The sequence below is a fragment of the Scophthalmus maximus genome, chromosome 13 (genome assembly GCF_022379125.1).
Source record: "Scophthalmus maximus strain ysfricsl-2021 chromosome 13, ASM2237912v1, whole genome shotgun sequence".
NCBI lineage: Eukaryota > Metazoa > Chordata > Actinopteri > Pleuronectiformes > Scophthalmidae > Scophthalmus > Scophthalmus maximus.
This window is the reverse complement of record NC_061527.1, coordinates 12,365,486-12,382,264: the sequence shown is the minus strand read 5'-3', so window position 1 is coordinate 12,382,264 and position 16,779 is coordinate 12,365,486. Positions and strand designations below refer to the sequence as shown.

Below are 16,779 nucleotides of genomic sequence, written 5' to 3'. Positions count from 1 at the left end.
GAGAATTTGCTCGACCACTGGCGCACTGACACTACAAGGTTCGGTCACGCTACGCCGAGATGGAAAACACCTCAGGACCATAAGAATATAATAGGCGTGCATTTGCAATTTTATACTGTAGGTCTTTTTTCCCCGCTAATTTTATAATGTTGCTCCATAAGTGGGGAAAAGTAAAAGAGCAGAGCGAACGCTTTATCTCATTTCCATCGCTCATGTGCAGCTTCCGAGTATGGAAATGTCTAAACAAAACTTAACTATCTGGGATAAATAACTATAAAATTATGAATTGTTCCAGACCTATACTGTATATGTCCAAACAACCTTTGTTGTTTGACTATCATTGCAGAAATATTGGTATGAATTACTTTTACGTCCTTGACCTTGACCTGGCCTTTCACTTCAAAGACAAACTTCAAAATCTGGTTCTTCAGCAACAACAACTCTCTCGAGTCTTAGTGGAAACAAATCACCAGTTTTTACAAAACATTCCACTGCAGCAATATGGATTGGATATCATTTGTTCATGAAAATCCACGTCCTGTGAGTTCACTGTGTGAACTGTGTGGACAAAAACAAGCCAGCATGGAAACACGTGATGGGTTCCTGAAGGGAGGTGGTGGTAATTCAGAGTGACAGTGAGCTGCTTCAGTGTGATACACACACACACACACACACACACACACACACGCACTGTCCATTAAGAAGCCTTGCTGAAGAATCATCTGCGAATGAACAGCTTGACAACACAGACGATTCAGGCTCTGTGAGAAAAGGTAAGATGGAATTTTTACTTGTTAAAACCTGGTGATGCAAAAGTATGTTTTTATTAATTTACCACATTTACTTGAAAAACATTTTAAACACTGAAATAGACACTGACATAAATGACTTAATGCAAAAGACGGCTGTTGAAGCTGAGTTCTCGTGCAGGACATGACGCTTGTTTCGCACTATGGGGGAAGAAAGTTATTCTGCAGATTCATCATATTCATTTGACACACTTCCATGACAAGAGGGAAAATGTGTTTCATGAAATATCCTAAAATTATTAAAATCTATATACATTCCTATCATTTATAAAATCTAAATGTACAAAAGTTCCGTCATTGGCTTTGAGGGGAGGTGAGGAATTTTGTAATCACACGATTACAAAAGTTAAAAGTAAACCCCCCATCAAAGAGAAACAGAAACATGTCATTTAAGTATCGAAAGTTAAAAAAACAAAAAACATGCAAAATTGCTTAATTCACATAGTTATAATATTTGTCTGTAATTATAATTAAAATTATTATTGTTACTTTAACATGTAAGCCATATATTAATGTGAAAGTTGATTTGAATTTTTTTTTTGGACTGCACAAACTTTAGATAATAAAGTGATTTTAAATAAAGTGATTCCAGAAGGGTCCTGCAACATCCTCCTCTCTTAGCGCAGCAGTAAGCGGACCACCTGTCCAGCAGGTCTCTTTGTGCTGCCTGGCCCAGATCCAATTAATCCTGCTGTCTGACCGGCCACGACTTCATTAACAAGCATCCTCAACATTAACACCCGGGGGCCTCTGGCTGTCTAAAGAGTCAGCAATTAGGACACCGACATGTTTTAATATTTTAATTAAGGGAATAGGACCCAAGTGTCAATTCATTATTACTGGAGATTAAAGCCAGAACCATAATACAGGAGCAAAGGTCTTGTGCATGCTGGGATGTTTCCAGTGTCACGGTGTCAGTGGTTGAGAGAAGCTTGGCTCGGAGGATTAGTCTGTCTGCGCCATAGACCAGTGGACAGGAGAGATGGTGAGCTGCAGCAGCACTGCAGTAGAAATGTAAAGGAAGAAAGGTCGTTCACCTCCAGGGAACTATGGTGTGGACACTGTACTATTCCCTGTATGTTACTCTAGAAATGGCTGCCACGTACATCTTTAATGCTGGATGTCCTCCGGCACGTAAGATCTGCTTTTAATCTGCGTCTGGCACAAACCTGAGCTAACTCTGTCTCCCTGTCTGTGTCCGTCTGTGTCAGAACCATGTCAGGACTGAGGCCCGTGGTGCTGAGCGGCCCCTCCGGAGCGGGGAAGAGCACTCTGATGAAGAGGCTGATGAAGGAACACGAAGGCGTCTTTGGATTCAGCGTGTCACGTACGTTAGTGTGCCAGCTGGCGACTGGCTTCCACCTGTCTGAGGAGGAAGTGGGACAGGAATCACTGTGTCTGATGCTTCACTGGCCTGTAGATCTGTCTGCTCCATCTGTACATCTTGTAACACAGAGAGTGGGGTTCTTGCAGCAATCTCAACTTCAATATCTTTCAGAAGCAAAATGCCTCTTGATTTATGTCTAAATGTAATCGAATGTTGAAACCCTCTCCTTACAGACACGACAAGAAACCCTCGACCGGGAGAGGAAGATGGCAAAGGTACAGTAGTTCTGGCTCATGACGGAGACAGTTTTTAGACTGCAGTAGGAGCGTAACGCTTCGTGATTCACCAAGCAGCTGTCCTATGGGCTTGGAATTTAATCTGCAGAGCTGTGATAAAAGCATATTTCATAGAGTTTTTGATGATACACCTCTCTACTTTTTTTCCTACACCACCTTTTCCCAGCCTCCCTCCCCTGCATGGTCCACGAACACTTCTTACTCCCAAGTGAACTGCACACATGGTTTTGTCCTCCATGTACAGTATAGCTCCTCGTGATTTAAGGGGATAAACCTCTGTCTGTGCCTTTTTTGCTTTCTCCATAGGGCTGAACATTCTCCCCATGCTTCTGGGGGCTACTTTACTGCCCGTAGCAGACGTCTTATCCTGTGAAGACTTAGAAATGTCCACCTCATTTTCATGTCCAAACGAATCAGAAACCACAGAGAAAGGTGACCCTGGTGTGATTCCTGATCAGACTGATCGTCTTTTCTGTTAAGGCAAAGGGAGAGGGGGTTACTTTCATCATCCTGGCAAGCTCTCATTGGAGTCATAGGAGCAAGTTTGTGCGATAAAAAAACCCAAAACAAAGAATCATTGAATGATCTGAATCAGGCTCAGACAGACGACACTTTGGAGTAAAAAGTTTTTGAAAATAGCCCCCTGTGCTGCCTCAGTAGTAGTTCCCATTTCCCGTCCAGTGAAGTTCGACCGTCCCATTTACCACCGCGGCTGAAAGAGCACTGATGATTTGCAACCAACCATTAGCATCACAGGACAACGATGCAGCACGTGCATTTGAGTGACGTCATTTGAGTGACGTCATTTGAGTGACGTCATTTGAATGACACAAGAGTCGATTTTTCTCACTTTTGATCTCACATAGAAATATTGAATGTACAGCAGTTTTTCTAAGTAATGTTTAAAATCCACTCTGTTTTCACTTCCTGTTCCTCACTTCATATTGTTACGTCAGTCTGAGCAGACGCCTTCACATTTCTTATGCTAATGATCGTGTTCTATCACAGTGGCTGTTAGTGGTGGCAGTAGTAGTAACATGTTGTCTAAAAAGAATCTTATGTTTTAGATCTCGAGAGGTTTTGATGTTGTGAAGATTTAAGCTTATGGATCTGGTGTGGGCAACATGTGTGTGTATGTGCTCTGTTACAGTTATACTAATGGCATGTTGAGAAAATATTTGAACCAAAGAGCATCCTAATTTCTGCATGCTTCATGAGTGTCAGTTTTTTTGTTGCAGTTGCAACCCAATTTCAAATTTAGCTCAGAGGAGAGCATCATGCACTTAAACACACTATCAGCTATGAAAGAAAATTATAACGCAGGGAGCTATACACGTTAGGGTTAATTCTCTGTGTTTTATTTTAGTCCGGCTGTGATGAAGATTTGTTATAAAATTGGCGTCATCCTTCACTTAACCACAATTTCTTTCCATTGTGTAAATTACAATGGCACAGCTACATTAAATGTTAATGTTGAATCTTACAGACTACCACTTCACAACGAGAGAGGCCATGGAGGAGGGCATCAACCAGGGCGAATTCATTGAGAATGCAGAGTTTTCCGGCAACATGTACGGAACAAGGTAAATTTGCGTCTCTGAATGAATGTCACCATATTCTTGTCCATGTCAATCAATCGCATCTGCATAATTATATTATTTATATATATACTGTATATTTCATTTCACTGACTTTTACCTGCCTAAAAGAAACTGAGATTTTTCAGGTTTTTAAAGGTCTAAATTATGTTTCAGAAGCTTTTACACTCTGTGGAGAATCAAAATATACAGAGTCGATATGTGTGAAAACACAATAAGCCAATGGAATATCAGTGTCATGCATATCAGTCAAATTTGATTCAACAGAAATTGAGTTGGCTGCCTTTTATAAGACAACACTGTGAGACTGGGTCACAGGGATCGGGAGGATATATAATAGTCTGGTGACAGATGGAGCTTTAACCTCCATTAGGTCAAAAAGAGCAGCGCTGCAGCTCAGCACCTTGTGTGTCACGCTTAATCTCTTCCTCTCATCCTGAAGATCACACAAACACACACACACACATGCACGCCAGGCTGAGGAGTCTGGATCTATCCAGTGATCCTCTTACCTTAGTCATTATAGTCAATACATGTGAGGAGCACACATTTATATTATTACACATTCAGTCCATGTGTGGACATAGTGTCGGTTGTCGGGACATTGTGAAGTCTTGTTTATTTCAAATTGGTGGATTTGTGTTGGAGTTAAAACACTTCACCGTGTCTCCAGTAAAGCTGCTGTAGAGGACGTGCTGGCCAGGAACCTAATCTGCATCCTTGATGTGGACATCCAGGGGGTGAGGAGGATTAAAGAGACTGACCTGAACCCCATCTATATCTCCATCCAGCCTCCATCCATGGACATCCTAGTAAATGACCAACTTTATTTATTTTAATTCATATAAAATATTACAGTATTTCCATGTCTGCACTTTTCAGATTTTGTTTACTGTCATTAACATTATTCCTCTCTCGTTACCTCAACTAGTTTTTCTTTTTTTGATACTTTTTTTGTTCATTTTGTTAATTATATAGGTGCTTTTTTCATATTTGCATATTTAATTATCCCTTTGTTGATCACTATAACCAACAATTCTAATTAGAATTGTTGGTTATAAAAGTGCACACATACAATAAAGTTCTTGAATCTTCTTGAATCTTGAACTGTATCCTATCTTGTGCAGAATGTGTTTAATACTTTTTGGTCAAACTAAATATCTGCAGTCATTTTGTCATCATTTAACCGCTGTATTGTTTTGTCACGGAGCAGCGGTCGCGCCAAAAATAAAGTTTTGCTCTATTGTATTTATCAGGAAAAACGTCTGAGGGACAGGCAGACAGAAACGGAGGAGAGTCTATTGAAACGTCTGGAGGCAGCACGCATTGATATGGAGCACAGTAAGTTTCTCAAAACCCGATTTTGAAATGGAGACGACTGTTGAGGCTGATTCCCCTCTTCTTCCTAGGTAAGGAGCCAGGAGTGTTTGATGTTGTTATCATCAATGATGACTTAGAGAGGGCCTACGAGGAGCTGAAAGATATCCTCAATGAGGTGAGTACAAAAAAGTCTCCTATTTATATCACAAATACTGATAGACACTGTAGAATACAGTAGACTCTCATGATGCTCTGGACAAGACCATTAGTTTACTAGCAAATATGTTCCTCATCTCTCTTTATACAGGAAATCCAAAAAGTTCAGGAGGCCAAATAACAAGGAAACAGTGACTCAGTCTTTCTGCTGCTGAAGAAACTAAAGCAACACTTGGCCTGAGCGACTCCGTCTCCACTGACCGCAAACACACAATAAAATCCAATCGGAGGAGAGGTGTGTTTTTCTTTTACCTGCCGCATGAGACAATGCTCAGAGGGAAAAGAGGGCTCTGGATTCATAGAGAATGGGAGGTTTGTGTTAGATTTAGAGCAGTTAATGGTCAATATCTAGTTATGAAAGTCCCAACCCATATATTTCTCCCAGGTGTCAAATCCAGAGCAACATTTGCATCTATTCCACACGTGTGTCATACACGTCAGCATCACCGGACAGCACCAACTGCACTCATCGCAAAATAGTTTAGAAAGTAGTTGTACTGTGTTCTGTTGAATTTTAATATTGTGGAGTTACATTTACTCATAGCCAAGTGTAAAATTAAAGTCACGCTGATATATATTGATGACTTTATTAAAATATACTCAGATGTGCTCACATGCTGCATATTATTCAAAAATTTACATGGAGATCTGAATAAGGTCATTGTGTATGTGACCTTTAAAATATTTGCGTGTATGTGTGTGTGTGAGGCTGAATAAAGAATGTGAGAACGATGACAGACTTCTGTGCTGTTTAATAGATCTTTCATTCACTACGTCATTCAGGTGGGTTGCTGACCCAATATATTATCAACATGTAACTTAGAAGCTTCCAATAAAAACCATATTGCTAATCAGTTCCCCCATTTATACATTGCAAGCTTAACATGTAAAGATTTAAATAAAATAATTAGAAAAATATCTGCTTCCTGTTTGTGGCAGACATTTTCTTTTTTACTGTCAGACCAAACACGTGCAGCTGTTTGATACTGGGGAGCAAAACAACTGTTCCTCATGTCACAAGGCGAACAAACAGTTCGCACTCGGTGCATAAACTTAAATAAATAAAAGCAGACAAAAAGCCACAGCACTCGCATGTACAACCAAATAAATAAGAAACATTTTTTTGAAAACTCATTAAGACGCATCACATGTTCATAACCAGAGGACATTGAAATGAATTCAAAAGTCTGACAAAACAGCTGAAATGAAACATGGTGGTTCTAAGGCTGCATATTATTTAGGAAAACCTGCTGGTGAAAGAAAATTCCCTTTTTTTCTTTTTCTTTACTGGAAGAAGGGACCTTGGAGCTTGGTGCGGACCAGCTCTCGTTTCTCCTCCTTCTGCTTCAGGTAATCTTTGAGCTTGTCTGTGGAGAAACACAACTTGGAGTGTCGCACTTTGTGAGGGGCCCGGTGAGCACGCAACCATGGGTTCTGTAGACACTCAGCTGCAGTGGGTCTCCCCCTACAAAATTAAATTTTGTTACGTTTATCATATTTGATTATGCACATTGATCATTTTTTGTTTGTTTTGTGTCAGATAGATAAAAACACAAAGCATGACGTTCTGTATGTTTCATTAATTTACACTCATGCAGACCATATTCAAACATAAATTCTTACCAGGATTTGTTATTCAGGCTGCTCTTCATGAAGGTTAAGGCTCCCTCTGACAGACCAGGGTAACAGCGTCCAAACTGGATCTTCCCCTTCTTGATGTTTCTGTCTTGCTCCCAGCTGAGCTCGGCATGGAACGGGCTGTCGGCACTCAGCCTGGTGTAGAAAGGAATTACATGAAGAAAACAACAACGACAAAACAACACAGTATGTTTTGATAAAGAAGTTTAACATTTCATAATCCAGGGATTTAAACAACTCATAACTTTCATGGGTTGAATAAATAAGCCTACAACAAACCTAAAAGAATATAGAAATATTATAAAATATTCAATTTTAGGGCCACATTGAAGAAAAATAAATCTGATAGTTCGAGAAAGAGTCAGAAATTACCAGCCATTACCTCCTCCAGAAAAAGAGCCAATTTCCTTCAAATAAGAGTGGTTCATAATTTTGAATCAGTGGCGGTTGTAGCTTGTGTGGCGCCCTGGGCGAACATCTACTTCAAATATTGAGAGAGTCATAATATACTATAGAATATAATTTAAAAAAATTAATTTACAGATGGAACACTCAGAAAAATTTAATCTGTAAAGCTGTAAAAACTTAGTATATGGAACTGATCCGCCTGTATGTTTCTACTTACATGATGAATGACAGAACTCCAACAGCCCAAACATCAGTTTCAGGCCCGACGCCCTGACCCTCCAGGATTTCCGGAGCTTTAGGAAGGACAATATAAACTGACAAAACAGACAGACACAGGACATTGTTCTTAAAGAATTGTGATGTTACTGGCAATGCCACCTGCACTCACATGCTTAATTTTCTGTAATCAAGAAAATGACTCAAATCAGAAAGAATTTGTTAAAAAAACAAAAGTAGAATGGACTTGGGTTTGTTAGGTTATGGTAGCTAGGATCAGCTGAGGTGGATGAAGTTAGGTTATTCCATCCATCAATCCATTCGTCCTTAAAGAATGTGTACCTTTGCTGCGGCAGTCTGTTGAAGGCCATGACAGTCAAAGGTTTAGTATATTAGAAAGAAGACAACAACAAGGAAAGCTTTACAAGAAATACAACTGTACCTTTGCTCTCCGACAGGCCTTCAATGTGTTCGACGGTGAGGGGCTGTCCAGGTGTGAAGGACTGAGCGGTCCCAAAGTCCACAATCTTCAAGTGGTTGCAATCATCCACTAGCATGTTGTCGGACTTCAGGTCCAGGTGGATGATCCGACGACTGTGAAGGTAGTCGACTGCACTCAGAATCTGAACCAGCAGCTCTGCAACATGAGCTTCTGCATACAGATCTCTGAAAGAACGGGACACGTTTCTTGAGCTTAACTTATGGTTTGTAATGCGTTGCCACTAATGGCTACAGGCTGCATGAACATAATCTTGTAGACACACAGTAAGTCTGAAAAAAGACTTTACATTGACTAGTTAAGTGTGAATTTGGTTTAGCTCTGTAATACCTACTCAATTTACCTTGGTTTGTGTGGATTATTTTTAAAATCACACCCAAATAACCCATTAAGAGGACACAAATGATTATCTGTAACACAAGTTACCACCTAATGTTTTCACAAGACCGGAGGATGAGGGCTCACCACAGTCATGAGGAAATCATGCTTATAAAGCCCAAAATATCCAGACAAACTAGACTTTAATGACAACATGGCAGATGGTTGAAGACAGAATTTGTTCCGGAAATGTTAGACAGGCCGACGCATCAAAACAGTCACGTCACCAGCATAAAACATCTTTGATGTTTGCATGGATGGAGTATACTGTTCCTGCATCCCCCCTACCCCACCCAAAAGAAAGGATCATTGCTCTGTGTATAAAGAAACATGCTCCCTGTGTTACCTCCCAGCCAGACTGTAGAGCAGCTCCTTGCCGGGACAAAGCTCCTCCACTAACACCAGGTAAAAGGAGGTGATGTAGGCCGTGTGCAGCTGCACCAAGTGTGGATGGTGAAGCCTCTTCAGCAGCTGGTACTCCCTCAGCACCAACTGCCTCTGCTCTGCCTTGTACGGGGTGATCTTGGCAGCAAACACCTGGCTGGTCTCAACATCCCTGCACAGGGTTATAACGCTGAACCGTCCCCTAGGGGAGACAACAGCAAAGGATGGAGAGGTAAAAAACTGGTGACTGGGACATGATGGGAGACAAGACAATGCATGATGGGACTGGTTTCCAGGCACTTGTGACCCTCAACAAGCAGCAAATCCCACCTGTTGATCTCAGAGAGGAAGCTGAAGTTCTTTTGTGTTGTTTGTCCCTCTGATCTAGTGACCTTCGACCCCAAGGTTTCAGTCTGGACGAGAGAGATGTGAGTCTCTATAACAGAAAAGTAAATAGAAGTGACAATGTTATATCCCTGCATGTACTTGCTTTAAACACTCTGTGAAGTCCCACTACATTTACAATATGTGTGTTCACTGATCTGAAACACTAGATATATGAAAAATGAACCACTGAAATAATTATGAAACTTTATATATGCAACACAAATGTTTGAGAGTATTTTTCTCGCCTTCGGGGTGAGTTGCCATGACAACAGGCGCTGACGCATCACTGAAAGGTCCTGCTCCTGACTTGGTGATGCAGCCCACCCTGAACACATATGACACTCCTCTTGGTAAGTCCTTCACCACATGGCAGCTGTCCGTCACCTCCTCTGACAGGACCTTCCACCCCCCACCTGCACAGACACACCACCCATGAGACTAACTGTGAACTCCACACTTACTGCCCATTGTAATGATGATATTAGTGATATTGTAGAAAATATAAATTTTAAATCAACTTGAAGACTAGTGCACAAAGCCCAAAAAGTCATACTATTGGACTTGAAATTGTAATGATCTAAATGGTGACTGAAAAGTATAGAGTGAGTTTTTTTTTCAAACATGACACTAAACGTGTCTGATGCGATATATATACACGTCCAAAAATACATCATCTCACCATCTGTGCAGTACTGCACACAGTAAGTAACAGGGTCACTCGACTTTACTGGTCTCCAAACCAACAGGACTCCACCTCCGTCCAACTGGAGCACGTCAGCTTTGTTGGGACGGACTGACAGATCTGGAAACAAACATACAGAAACAGCCTTATAGCTAAACGACGATATAATTATTTCAGGAAATTCATTATCACCCAGAGTGTGGCTTGTTCACTACCTTTTGTCTTTTTGAATCTGGGTATTTTGAAAGAAGGCAAGATTTTAGAGGTCCTCTTTTTTGGACTCTCAAGACCAGTAGTGCTATGCTCCTTTTCAGGTTTGAGGGAAGCTGATCCTTTCACAATTGGACCTGTTATAATGGAAAAAAACAACACCAGAAGGAAAATACATTAGGTTGGATAAAATCTACAGTACTACATATTATGTTTTTACTTATTTTTCTTAATATGAACGCTACTTCATAACTCACCTCCTTTACTCACATCTTCCTTACTGGAAGATCTGGAAAAAAGCTTGGTCAGGCTAGAGGCTGAAGCTCTCATTTTCTTCCTCAGAGACATGGTGGGTGTATCAGGCTTCATGATCTCTCCTAATGTGGGTCCTAACTCCGTGTTCTCCAGATGAGAGTATGAATGGCCGGTCCAAGACTGCCTGCGGAAGATCCTCAGCAGTCCGAGCTTGGGCGACTTTCCTGTGGGCGGTCGGGCTTCCAGAGCTGGAGCGGATGCATGCCTCTGGAGGCCGCAGCCTTCCTTCTTGTCCCTGGACCTGGGAGGCCTCTCTGGAGCCTGGAGAGAAGAGAGGCTGGGGCTGGGGCTCGGCGTCAGCGAGGGGCCGGGCTGGCCTCTGCTGTTTATGTTTGGGTTGGAGCGGGTGCGGTTACGAGGTGGTGCCTGGGGAAATGAGCCTCTGGGTTTGACTTCTTGGAATGAGCAGGGGGACGATGAAATCAGAGGGTCCTGCTGATCATCGTACTCTTCACTCTCTCCTGATCTGTTACTTCCTCTCAGTTGTCCATGACTCAGCTCCTCATAGGAGCCGAGTCTGCTTGAAGACTCTGAGCCACCTTGCTCCAGAATAAATGATTCAGCCAGAGACCCCTGGGAGCCAACAAAAGTATTTCCCGCCTCTGTCTGTTCCTGATCCAGTCTGCTGCTCCTTCTGTCTCCAGCCAGGAAGTTCGAGGGAACAGATGTTCCGCCCAGTGTGCGAGTCCCAGGAGCGATGGACCCTCTTCTTCTTGAAGGTCGACGTGGACTGGGGATGGCCAACAAGTTTCCTCCTGCCACTTCATCATCTGTGAAATCTTCCTTTAGACTTTGAGAACCTTCGTCTTCACCTGGCATTGTGCGCTTAGGTGAGCTGGGAGACCGGCGTGAATACCCATCAAGGGACCTGCTCCTCCTGTGAGGGGGTACGTTGCCGTGGGCAAGACCAACTCCACTGTCAAAGGAACAGGATTTCTGTATTGTGGGCTGGATAGATCCCCGTCTTTGACTGCGGTTAGTTTCTGTCTCATCTTCCACATATTCAATAAGAGGCTCATTGAGGCGTCCTGAAAAGCTTCTTCTGAGTGGTTTGCGGCCTCGCTCCTGCTTTTTGGCCTGGAATTTGTCCCGTAATGACATGTGTCTCGCCGACATGGGTGAAAGCTGTTGAGAGGTGCTATAGAAAGTGCTTCGGATGACGCTGCCCCGAGGGATACGACCTCCGTCACTTCCTGAACCCTCATCCCAATCAGATAGGTGGAGAGAGGGACTGCTGTCCTTGCTGAACCTACGCTCCCTCTGAGGTGTCTGTTGGTATGAGGCATCTGATGACGCACCTGACTGCCTGCTCATACTCCGCTCTAAAACACTCCTCCTTTCTACCATCTCCTCATCCTCTTCCTCCCCTAATGTCAATTCCTCCTCATCCTCCTCCTCCTCTGCACCAAGGTGGAGTTTGGCAAAAGGCTCAGGGATCTGTGCTCTCTCCACTACAGGATCATACTCCTCTTCTGTCTCCTCCTCCTCCTCCTCCTCCTCCTCGGTCGGGCTGTAGTGCTGAAAAAAGTCCCAAGAATCAGCTTCATCGTACTCGGATGACGAGCCACTGCTCGGAGAGGTGCTGCTGTGTTCGTGGAGCTCACGAGGCACCGTCACCGCAGTCTCTCTGAGAGGAGCGTCCAGCAGCTCAGGGACGGGCCTCAATGTGAGAACTGACCCAATACAAGTCAAAGAACGCTGGGAAGATACAGGGGAAACATAATGCTCAAGACAAAAATAAATGATATGACAGGTAGTCATGTTAAACTCCAAGAGCATGAGATAGTTTCATTAAATGATACTAGAGAGGCAACTTACCTGCCATTTTGTTTTTGAGATAAATACTTTCAACGTCTTTGTGTTGATTTCATCAGTGTCTTCTCCTGCATTTTCATCCTGAACACATTTACATAGGTTTGTTTGTTAAGTTATGTTCCTAAGTCACACTAGTATGTTTTTTTTAATACAATAAAGCTTCATTCAAACACCTATTGTGTCGTGTTTCCTCTCACCTCGAACCATTCATGACTCAAGCACTCAAAGGCAGATGGTCGCTTCCTAGGTAAAGGAAAATTGGAAGTGCTCAGACATGTGCAAGTTGCACCTGGAACCACAACTAACAGTGTTGTCAGGGTGTCATGGCAACCTGAGTAAGCCACTTCATCACTGCAGCTATGTGAAAACTCATGTTACTATGAGTAATATCTTTGATATTAGTATTGAATAAAATGTCTGCCTGTCATGCGAAAGAGGAGACTAGGAATACGTACACGTCTTTTTGAATTTTGTTTTGCATTAATTCAATATTTGATTTGAGTAATCAGAATTGTCATTCGTATCATTGATTATTAAAGACTCCTTTATGATCACATGTCACATGACATAGGTTAATTTGTTATTTGAACAAGGTTTACAGGAAAATATGTTTGATTGGTATTAATATTTTGGTATGTGTCATCACATGGTCATCATAAAGTGGCCTCACTCATGATAAAACAGGTTCCCTACTCTGGATCTGGCTGAAGGACCAGGTGGAGAAAATTCTGGGCCTCAGGGCTCCTGGTGGTGACATCAGGGGCGTCCCAGTTCAGGGTCCCCTCCCCCACTCTCAGAAGTGTTGCACGGTCCGTCTGACCCACAAAAGGGCAGCGACACACCAGACTGTCAAGATAAAGATCAAGCCTGATGCAAATAGCTATGGAAACTCATGTGTCACAGTTTTTTGACATACTGTACATTTAGGTTTTTAAGAATATTATCAGAAATGCATGACACATACCACAGATAGGCAATAACACCCACAGCCCTGACAGAGAGAATAAGAGATATTAATGTAACACATTTTTTTTTGTTCTAATCTAAAGTTATTCATGGTTTGATGTAAATAAGTTTTCCAGATGACTCACCAAATATCAGTGGCCACAGTGACGGGTTCTTGGTGAACAATCTCAGGTGCAACGAACTCAGGTGTACCAAACATGCTGTACTGGTGTCTGGATGCATCTATTTCTTGGCAAAAGCCAAAATCACAGATCTTAATCTCATCTCGGGGCGGATACACCATTAGGATATTATCAGGCTGAAGGAAGCATAGATAAAAATTGTGTTAAGACTCGCACAATAATGCAACAGTCAATTACGCAATGTCAATTGGACATGAAACCTCACTTTAATGTCCAGATGCATGATGTTCATGCTGTGAATGTGGCCAAGACCTTCAAGGATTTGCTGAATGTATGACTGAACCTGAAATAAGATGTAGAATATTAGTCAAGAGCCATGCATAATATTTGCATATTTGTCTTGTAGGGAATAGATGTAAGCTTGTACCTCTCTCTCTGAGACGGATCCTCTCAGTAACAAATGGTCCAGAAGTCCATGAGAACAGCAACTAGAAATGGTGTTAAAGAACTCTTAGCCAAACAGAAATCAAACCCCGGTAAGGAAGAAGCAGTGACCATATTGTAATATTTAACGGGGAGGATACATTTCTGTGATCAGCACAAGTGTGCGTCTGGTGCAAAAGAAGTCCAGCAGACAGGCCACCCTGGGATGAGCCAGGCGGGAGAGCAAGTCTCTCTCCTGGAAGGACCTCGTCCGAGTGCTGCTCCGCTGAGGCAGGAACTTGGCAGCAAAGACCTCACATGTCCTCCTGTGGACGACACGCTTCACTACCCCGAATGTTCCCCTAAAACAGAGAAAGATTAGGGCAGTCATGTCGTATGTTCTTAGAAACGGCATTAGAACCACTGGCACCGACTACAATATGTAGATATATGTAATGCAAGGTTCACCTTCCAATTTCCTCATGGACATCATATACAGAGAATAACTTCCTCCTCTTCCCTAGCTCCACCTCTCTCTCCTGACACTCCAGTGGGCCTGTAGAGAGACCAGAGCCTGTGAGTAAAGGTGGTCGATCACACACAGACTGACAACATTCAACGCACCGCTGATTAAAGTTTCTTGCTTTGAAGTTGGTTGTTACGTTATTCAGTTTACTGGTCTACTAGAGAGACTGACAACAATACATTTATCTGACATGCTTTATGATAAAGATAAATTGACCAATAACCCATGGCAACGTTTTGCCAAAGGTCGCGTTCAACGGGGAATTCTGTCAAGTCTCACCTTCCTCCACGGTAAGTTGAGCCTGGCATGAATCATGGCCGGAGTTATTGTAGGCGAAGCAGGTGTATATGCCACTGTCCTCACCCTCGGAGCACGCTATGGTCAGTGAGCAGCGGGCACCATGCTGTACGATCTCCACATTCTCATTGGCTGCAAGCTCCTCTTCATCCTCCAATCACAGAGTAAGAGTGAGGTTTTAAAAGGGATTGCTGCCATCCGTTCTTATCAGTAAACTTTGGTCACATTGTTTATATTGCAACCTCTTAAAAAAATGTGATGAGCCCTTGCAACCAACTGTCACAATGTGAGTATGACGAGTGGAAATGGAGCCAAAAAAGTTCTTGGTGGAGACAGACCGGTTTAGAACTATTCAGTAACTTTGTACATAATCCTGAAAATTGTCAAACAATGACATCTTGAACTGCAGGACTGTGATTTTTCGCATTCCGTGAACTGCATAATTACAAAATCTTAAAACCAATCGCATATGGAAACCACTAATCTGTGCTCCTACCTTGTACCACTGTATCTGAGGAGCAGGTCGCCCTGTGATGATGGCAGTAAATGTAGCTTGTTGGCCGGGCTCTACACACAGGTCTTCAGTGGGTACCTGGACAGAGGGAGGAGCTGAACAAGAAATTAGATCACTTGGTGAGATTACTACATTTGATAGAAGTTATATACTGTTATGTATACTCTGTAGAATACCATCTGTAATATCCTGCATTGGTTCTGAGATGTAAATCTCCTCTTCCACTTCCTCCAGGTAACACAGAGGCTGCTGAACCACCTGATCCACGGGGGTGGTGGCAGGAACAGTCTCTTCAGTACGACACTCTGCTCTGGAGAAAAACAGTGGATAGAAAGTAAACGTTTATTATTAAATACTATTGATCTGTCACAATGATGTAAAGTAACATTTATATATTCAATATTTTTCAAAACGACTTCATTCCATACTTTTTTTTTATCATCCAGAACCTAATTTCAATTGTCAATTGAAAAGGAAGGTCAATATATACATATTTTATGTCAATCATTAACTTACTGTTCTTGGGATCCAGGAGGGAAAAGCATCTTGGCAATTGAGGTGGGACTGAAATCCGTTTGCAACCATTTCTTCACAAAGGCAGTGGACCAGCCCTCCGAGTCTGCATCTAGCAAAACCAAAATACCACTCACCAGGAATTTGAGGATCGCAGACTTAATATAACATAATATTTTCTATGTTTAAAGGAATTCTCACTTGGCTTTGACTTTAATGTATGTATACGGAAAAAATGGAAAAGAAAAGGGGGAAAAGTACATTACCTTTTGTACCATGAGCAGTTTTATTGTATTTCTTACCTTGAGACTTGAGAGTTTAACCCCACTAAAGCACCACATCAACAGGACGTGGGCGCATGCCCACTCCTGCATGGGCTTAAAGGCAACACCTGCCCAGCACATGACCATCTTGTGTTCGTAGGAGTGAAGAGTTAGCTTGGCATGCTTTGGCAAGAGGAAAAAGGGGAATGTTGAGTGGTTATTTGTTATCATGACAATGATGATTTGCGATGGAACGATGAAACGGTCCATGTGAGGAACTTCCTTCTTTAGGACTAGTTGAGGGAAGATGGAAAAACATGTAGGTTATGAACAATGGCAAAAAGAATGGCAAAGAAAATGTGAGAGAGATCATTTTAATGTCCATAAAAAGTATATTGTATATCAAACTTACAGCAGATTTTATATCAACATCTTATAGCACTTTAATTTAATTTATCTGAATTGTATGGTTTACTTTATTATTCTAGTGCTGACACTCTGTGATAGTAACAGTAACTGTAAATTAACAGATACTAGTATAGGTTGAAAATCACTGAATAAAACAGGACACTAGCAATACTTACTATCTATATATTTAAATTACTAGTTAGTTAAGGCACCTCAGTGGCTGGACTGACTTTTGGATGACAACATGAG

At 42.1% G+C, this 16,779-nt stretch overlaps 2 protein-coding genes across 6 annotated transcripts in view; one reads left to right on the top strand and one right to left on the bottom strand.

Moving 5' to 3' along the window:
- Nucleotides 1–653: 653 nt before the first annotated feature.
- On the top strand, nucleotides 654–6,298 carry guk1b (guanylate kinase 1b). Of its 4 annotated transcripts, none has more exons than XM_035647993.2 (9): nucleotides 654–773; nucleotides 2,021–2,136; nucleotides 2,370–2,411; nucleotides 2,739–2,864; nucleotides 3,919–4,015; nucleotides 4,704–4,842; nucleotides 5,287–5,371; nucleotides 5,440–5,525; nucleotides 5,658–6,298. In XM_035647993.2, exons 2-9 carry the CDS (start codon nucleotides 2,025–2,027, stop codon nucleotides 5,685–5,687), a joined length of 717 nt encoding a protein of 238 aa, XP_035503886.1. In that variant the 5' UTR covers nucleotides 654–773; nucleotides 2,021–2,024; the 3' UTR covers nucleotides 5,688–6,298. The 4 variants fall into 4 exon arrangements, with proteins under 4 accessions (XP_035503886.1, XP_035503887.1, XP_035503885.1 ...); XM_035647994.2 differs by lacking the exon at nucleotides 654–773 and adding an exon at nucleotides 1,734–1,861; XM_035647992.1 differs by lacking the exon at nucleotides 654–773 and adding an exon at nucleotides 1,829–1,884.
- A 5-nt stretch (nucleotides 6,299–6,303) lies between these two features.
- Nucleotides 6,304–16,779, bottom strand: part of obscna (obscurin, cytoskeletal calmodulin and titin-interacting RhoGEF a) — a 38,481-nt gene continuing 28,005 nt past the window's right edge. For both annotated transcript variants that reach the window (XM_035647984.2, XM_035647990.2), the window contains 24 exons: nucleotides 15,863–15,971; nucleotides 15,523–15,656; nucleotides 15,329–15,441; nucleotides 14,815–14,983; nucleotides 14,478–14,565; nucleotides 14,171–14,371; nucleotides 14,014–14,074; nucleotides 13,852–13,929; nucleotides 13,590–13,762; nucleotides 13,463–13,489; nucleotides 13,192–13,344; nucleotides 12,696–12,741; nucleotides 12,502–12,579; nucleotides 10,626–12,381; nucleotides 10,374–10,505; nucleotides 10,156–10,278; nucleotides 9,722–9,889; nucleotides 9,420–9,525; nucleotides 9,052–9,291; nucleotides 8,271–8,494; nucleotides 8,171–8,185; nucleotides 7,830–7,926; nucleotides 7,190–7,339; nucleotides 6,304–7,031 (listed from right to left, as the gene is read on the bottom strand). In XM_035647984.2, coding sequence (XP_035503877.2) covers nucleotides 6,851–7,031; nucleotides 7,190–7,339; nucleotides 7,830–7,926; nucleotides 8,171–8,185; nucleotides 8,271–8,494; nucleotides 9,052–9,291; nucleotides 9,420–9,525; nucleotides 9,722–9,889; nucleotides 10,156–10,278; nucleotides 10,374–10,505; nucleotides 10,626–12,381; nucleotides 12,502–12,579; nucleotides 12,696–12,741; nucleotides 13,192–13,344; nucleotides 13,463–13,489; nucleotides 13,590–13,762; nucleotides 13,852–13,929; nucleotides 14,014–14,074; nucleotides 14,171–14,371; nucleotides 14,478–14,565; nucleotides 14,815–14,983; nucleotides 15,329–15,441; nucleotides 15,523–15,656; nucleotides 15,863–15,971 — 4,622 coding nt within the window. In that variant the 3' untranslated portion in view covers nucleotides 6,304–6,850. The remainder of the gene's footprint in view (nucleotides 7,032–7,189; nucleotides 7,340–7,829; nucleotides 7,927–8,170; nucleotides 8,186–8,270; nucleotides 8,495–9,051; nucleotides 9,292–9,419; nucleotides 9,526–9,721; nucleotides 9,890–10,155; nucleotides 10,279–10,373; nucleotides 10,506–10,625; nucleotides 12,382–12,501; nucleotides 12,580–12,695; nucleotides 12,742–13,191; nucleotides 13,345–13,462; nucleotides 13,490–13,589; nucleotides 13,763–13,851; nucleotides 13,930–14,013; nucleotides 14,075–14,170; nucleotides 14,372–14,477; nucleotides 14,566–14,814; nucleotides 14,984–15,328; nucleotides 15,442–15,522; nucleotides 15,657–15,862; nucleotides 15,972–16,779) is intronic.

Bases quoted from the DNA above. Each gene is read 5' to 3' on its own strand.
- guk1b (XM_035647992.1), top strand. From the start codon at position 1,859: ATGGTGTGGACACTGTACTATTCCCT. The intron at 2,412-2,738 runs GTACAGTAGTTC...CTTTCTCCATAG, and splicing joins GGGAGAGGAAGATGGCAAAG to GGCTGAACATTCTCCCCATG. The intron at 5,526-5,657 runs GTGAGTACAAAA...CTCTTTATACAG, and splicing joins TGAAAGATATCCTCAATGAG to GAAATCCAAAAAGTTCAGGA.